This window comes from Netta rufina (genome assembly GCF_964035555.1).
Source record: "Netta rufina genome assembly, chromosome: 8".
Lineage (NCBI taxonomy): Eukaryota > Metazoa > Chordata > Aves > Anseriformes > Anatidae > Netta > Netta rufina.
The window spans coordinates 6,122,139-6,128,138 of NC_140131.1; the positions used below are offsets into that span (position 1 = coordinate 6,122,139).

Consider the following 6,000-nt stretch of genomic DNA (forward strand, 5'->3'; position numbering starts at 1 on the left):
ACTGTAGAAAGGACAAAAGGAAAAGGGAAAACAATAGGAAAGACAAAATCCCAGCGAGATCAGACTCTTCAGGGATTTAAACCAGTTGAACTCAAGAGTTTCTACTGAGCCTGTGCAAAATGAGTTTTTTCAAAGCCTGATTTTCAGAGAAAGCAGGTAATCTTCCAAGAGAATCTCCAGAACATAAGAGGACCTGACAGGTAGCAGTCAGCATGGACTAAAAATGTGTATTTTCTCACTTGCATTCTCAGAGACGTGTCAATGCTTTTTCTTGATGCACTTTGGAGACGAGATTTAAGCTTCGTGTGGACCATGTGTAATAACCCCAATGCAAACACTGAAAAGCCTGACAAGTTTTAAGGAAATACTACAGCAATAATGTGAATAGAAGTTACAAGGGGAATTTTGACAGCACGCCCAGCAGGTGGTGCCAGCAGTCCGACCCACAATGGTTCCAGCAATTAGCTCTAGCAGTTAATAGACAATCTGGTTTCCTCACATGGGAGACTATACACAAGATTTAACTGAGTTTTATTTATCCTAAAAGCTTGACAAGCCTGCGTGATGCTACGAAAATCATTTGGGACAAAGCAACTGTTCTTTGAAAATGATTTTAACTAAGCAACTTGTCATATAATTTCTAATGTCCTGCTATACTCTCGGAAGATTGTTTGTGCTGGAAACCGCTGGAATTGGATACTGTGCCGTATTTCGTACAAGTACCCTAATATCACACTGTCTAGCACTGTAAATTCATCCATAGCTAGAGAACTAGGTCATGTCATGTGTCGTTATCTGCTTACCAGTCTTAGTGCCTTCAACAACCCCGGCACTTGCTGCTCACACATACTGGGATGCAGGATTCCCATCTCTTCAGAAGGCATCCACAAGATCAGTTTTTGTACCACAAAAAGGAACAGTTGCTGGTAAAGCAGCACCACGTCTGCCCTAAAACTGAGTTGAAAAATTATTCAGCCGTAAATCCAAGACCAAAACATGCAAGCAGCAAGTTATGGAGTTGGTAGTAAAGCCCTGTCTCCTTGGCTGTGCCGTGTATTAATGCACACACTAACATCTCGAGTTACAGACGTGATGACTGTGGGTAAAACCTCAGCAATACGTATCCTAATGGCCCAAACCTTGGCAGGTAAAATACTGCAGATGTATTATTATATTTTGGGACTCCGCAGAAGGCTCCCGTGCTGAGGCTGGATTCATAGGGCTCAGCGGGAACCGGTGCTGGGAGGAGAGGGAGAAGGAGAAGGAGGAGGCGAAGGAGGAGGAAGAGGAGGAGGAGAAGGAGGAAGAGGAGGCGCCGGGGGCGGCCCCTTCAGCGCGGCGGCATGGCCGGCCTCATCAATTTCGAGGACGAGGAGGAGGTGAGGGACTACCTGGCGAACCTGCACGTCGAGTACAGCTACCAGTGCTTCAAGGAGAAGGACCCGGAGGGTAAGCGGCTCCAGGGCGACCCCGGGTCCGCGGGGCCCGGCGGCTGCCCGCTGACCGGCGGTGCCTTGCAGGCTGCCAGCGGCTCGCCGACTACCTGGACGCCGTGAAGAAGGACTTCCAGGCGGCGGCGCGGGTGCTGCGCGACAACTGCGAGGCTCACGGGCACGGCGAGAGCTGCTACAAGCTGGGGGCCTACCAGGCCATCGGCAAAGGTGGGCACAGCCGGGGGCCGGCCGCTGGCCTCGCCGCCTTCCCTTCTCCGGGCCCGGCCGGGGCCCCCTGTGCCTCCCCTCAGCGCCCTCAGGCGCCGCGGGCTCGGCGCGCCGGGACCCTCCCGATCCCCGAATCGCGGCTTTAATCCTTTTTATTTTTTTCCTTTAATCTCAAACTGCTGCACACCTGCACGCCCTGCCCCTTTTATAGCCATATCATAAAAGCTAGGGAAGGGGGAAAACCTTAAGCTGCTTCCTACTGAATTTTAGGCTGCCACATATATTATTTCTTTACGATTATGCCTATAAGTGGTAAGTATATCCACCACTGAATGTCGCTGTTCCAAAAATTTTGATACATGCATGTCTGGCTGTAATTTCTTACAGAAAGTAAGACAGAAATAGACTTAAAACTGGTAGCTCTGCTTACAGGCACATAAGTAGGCCCCATATCCACCTGACATTGCATTGTCCTTGCATGCAGTTAAACTACTGGGTTGTCTTTTAAATAACAGTACCAGTGAGAAATATGATATTTGTACTATATTTGAAGCTAGTAACAATCTCAGCACTTGTACAGGTATACTGGCAAAATAATACTTTTGCCTAGTGTAAGTTATTTGTGAATCTTCATATATGTGCTGGTGGAAAGCGTTTTGTCTGCACAAAATATTCTGATTACTGAGAATTGGATGAGGGTTTCCTAACTTGAAAATTAGCAAAGTCTTTGGAACTGAGACAATAGTGATTCTGAAGTCCTAAATTTTGACTGTTGTATCTCAAGGGAGTGCTGTTGTCTTTCGCAGAGAGCACTGCTGCAAAGTAGAGAGCTCTCATCTGTTTCAAGTTATCCTTACAGTAAGTAATCTTGGTTTCTTCGTTGACAGGCGGTCTTGACCCCGATTTGAAAGCTGCCTACAAATCCTTTTTGAAGTCATGTGAGAAAGGTGGGAAGAAGTCAGTAAATGCCTGTCATAACGTTGGGCTGTTGGCCCATGATGGGAGAGTAAATGATGATGATAAACCTGACCCAGTTGCTGCTAGAGACTATTACACAAAGGCCTGTGATGGCAATTTTGCTCCTAGCTGCTTCAACCTCAGTGTAATATATCTCCAAGGAGCACCTGGAGTCCCAAAGGACATGAACCGTGCTTTGAAGTACTCACTGAAAGGATGTGAACTGGGTCACATATGGGCCTGTGCCAATGCCAGCCGAATGTACAAACTGGGAGATGGCATTGAGAAGAATGATGCCAAGGCAGAGGATTTGAAAAACAGGGCAAAACAGTTGCATAAAGAACAGAAAGAAGCTTCAAGTTCTTTAACATTTGGGGAGTAAAACTGTCAGTTGCAATTACCAAGAATGCAGTTTTAAATGGCAAGTGAATGTGTTATTTAAATCATATGAGCATATGGTTTTCACTCAATAAATATCCTGTAAGTATTTGCATATGCAAATAAGTTTATATTTTTCTGAATGCAATAAATGTGACCAACTCTGTGCCTTTCTGCTTTTTTAAATACGTATGTTTTTACGTGTATTGTTTTGATCCCTCTCCTCTTTAAGGAAGAAAAAATCTGAGCACAGAAAAAACTGTGCTCAGCTCAGGCTGAATTGATTGTTGCTGTGTAAAGGTTCATGCCCTTCAGAGGCTCTCGTGGAATTCACAGATTTTCTGAGCTAACCACTGGCTGGACCAAGCACAGATCTTGAACTGCTTTCACTTTAAAAGCATGCTAATTTTGCAGGTTTTGGACACAGAAATACTGTCTTTTGCTTTGTGAGAGGCTCATCCATGCCTCCTGTTGATCCTGGACAGTGCCTGTTGCTGTCTGCAGTGATTCCAGGTTTGGAGTAAATTTTGCTTTAGGTCCTTAGAGTGTGAAGCTTTTCCTGATTAGTTTGAAGGCAGAAACGTTTTGGTCATGTCCAGATGATGGCAAGCCCAATACAGAAATGAGCCTATATGGCAGTGTGTACATAAAGACATCTCTGCCTTTAGCTCTTGCAAATGAAATGGGCAGGAAAGAGAGAAGCAGGAGTGAAAGGAAATTAATTAACTTTGTTGGGCAGATGAGCTGAAGGGGCTGAGTTTAAGAGAGCTGCTTCAGACTGTGGAAGAAAAAAGTAAAAGAGCTAGGAATTGACCTAGATATACTGAATTACAGGTAAGTATCCAAGGCAGGAGATTCCCTTTCAGATAAGACATGCACCTGGGTTTTAAAAACCTGAATGTTGTTTTCAGCATCTTGTGAACCAGTTAGTCAGTGTATATCTGACTTCCACATGTGCCTGGCTGCTTTAGGATTGCTCTCCATTCCACAGCGATAACCTCCTTGCTCAATTACACAATAATTGTTTTAGTTTCCAGCCAGCTTTTGAAACATTATGTTCTACTTTTTTTTTCTGATAGATTCAGAAAACAAGGTGCCAACTGGTTAGGTGCTGGACTCCAATTAAACATGATCACATAGATTATGTATATACAAACCATAATTAAACTTACACCTTCTGACACAGCAGTCTAAATATGTAGGGCAGTATATGTAAATATATTCATGCAATCACAATTTTTTACAATTTTGGTGTGTATGCAGACATGTAAAGCTTGTGATACACATGTGTACATTTTGTTGTAAAGGTACTGCTGATTTAGAACATGAATGCTCTATATGCTTACTGCTTGAATAAATCTACAGAGGCACAGGGGTACAGTGGAACGACAGATGGCAGTATATGGCAAGCATTCTTGCATACCTTAGGTTTAAGGCCTATGGTTCTGTTTTCAGCAGCCTGCAAAAAAATTAGTGGTGAAAAAAGTGAGATTAATTTTTTTGTTAAGACAGTTAACATTTTATAGCATCTCAAGAAAGCAGAGCTGTTCTAGAGGAACACTTGGGAAAGGTAAGTGTAAGTAAATGTTACTTGTGCAGTAAGAGTGTGGCAGTCTAGTAAAAAAGTAGTTTGGAGTTGGGTGTACAGGAGTAAGCAATTACAGGTGGCTCAAGGCATTGGGGTATGGGATGAAATTTTAAGCCCTGATCTTTCCTTGGAGTTCATAATACTCACTGCCTCCAAACGGCTTGTTCATATCCTCCGTCCAAAGAAACCTGCCATGCTGGTACAGGCTTTCTTCCAAGAGGACTAACAACTGGCAGTGATCCCCCTGGGAACTTCCAGACAGCACAGTGAGCAGGCACCTGGGAACGTCCTGAAAAAAAGTGACACATATTGCAGATAATTAAAGCCACATATCGAGTGCATGTTGAAGGGATTTTTTTTTTATAGCACTTGAAAACTCACAGAAACTTAGAGACTTTAAATATTATGAAATGAAATTTGTGTTAAAGGCATGAAATGTGTTAGCACAGATAACTTTATGAAGTATAATTCAATTTTGTACTGCTAGTTAAAAAGCAAGCCAAAATTAAGGATTACTCTTCTGTTATACTAAAACATCATCAAAAAACAGTTTAAATTGTTTTCAGGTTCTGTTTACACAGTTTGCTGCCTGCATGGTACACAGCTATATCTATTTTATACAGATGCTGATGATGCTTTAACAGATGCATTAGGTACGTAAGGTCTGCTCCTATTAGACTCCAGAGTCTCATAGGATTCCATAATGATGAAACATCAAAACTGATCAGTCTGTTGCATTTGGCATGTTATATGTACTTAATGATGTTCCCATGTTCCCAGCAATCTATTCTTAACGGCGTTCAGGAGACGTAATCGAAATCTGTTATGAGGTGAAAATTGTACTGCAAATCTTGGTTTATAACCACCTTGCTCTGATACTACAAGGAAATTATCAAAAGGCCAGTATCTTTTTTTTTTTTTTTCTTTTTTTTGGAACGTCTTCCTGATGTTACAAAGGCTAAATTTTATGTCCTCTTGGGAAGAAAATTGTTCCTCCAATGCCTCTGATGTCATAAAGTGTGATAGATACATAATTATAATAACATACCTGGAAATATGGAAGGCCGGCTGATCTCTGCAGGATCGGTGGATTATTTTCAAAGTAGATCAGTTTAAGTCAGCTTCACAGCTCCTAAACCACTGTCTGTTTTCTCTTTTATTTGTTTGTATTGATGAAAGCATACAGCCAACATCCTTTAATAAAGCAGCAATATACTTGAAAAGGAATGGTGACTAACTCTAATTAATTAAATACGTTTATGAATACATGGCTTTAAATCATGAAGGCATTCACTGCAGGATGCCTCCTGCAGCTGTGAAAAGATCGCTAATGGAGCACTGGTTTTGTACTGAGATGTGAAAGCCATTGGCACCACATCATGTTGTGTGTGTCATTTGGATTCATTCTGGACAAAA

General features: G+C 42.5%; 1 protein-coding gene across 1 annotated transcript; it reads left to right on the forward strand.

The window, feature by feature from the left end:
• Positions 1–1,330: 1,330 nt before the first annotated feature.
• Positions 1,331–3,166, forward strand: COA7 (cytochrome c oxidase assembly factor 7). The gene is made up of 3 exons (XM_084291554.1): positions 1,331–1,449; positions 1,521–1,661; positions 2,549–3,166. Exons 1-3 carry the CDS (start codon positions 1,344–1,346, stop codon positions 2,998–3,000), a joined length of 699 nt encoding a protein of 232 aa, XP_084147680.1. The 5' UTR covers positions 1,331–1,343; the 3' UTR covers positions 3,001–3,166.
• The last annotated feature ends 2,834 nt before the right edge of the window (positions 3,167–6,000 follow it).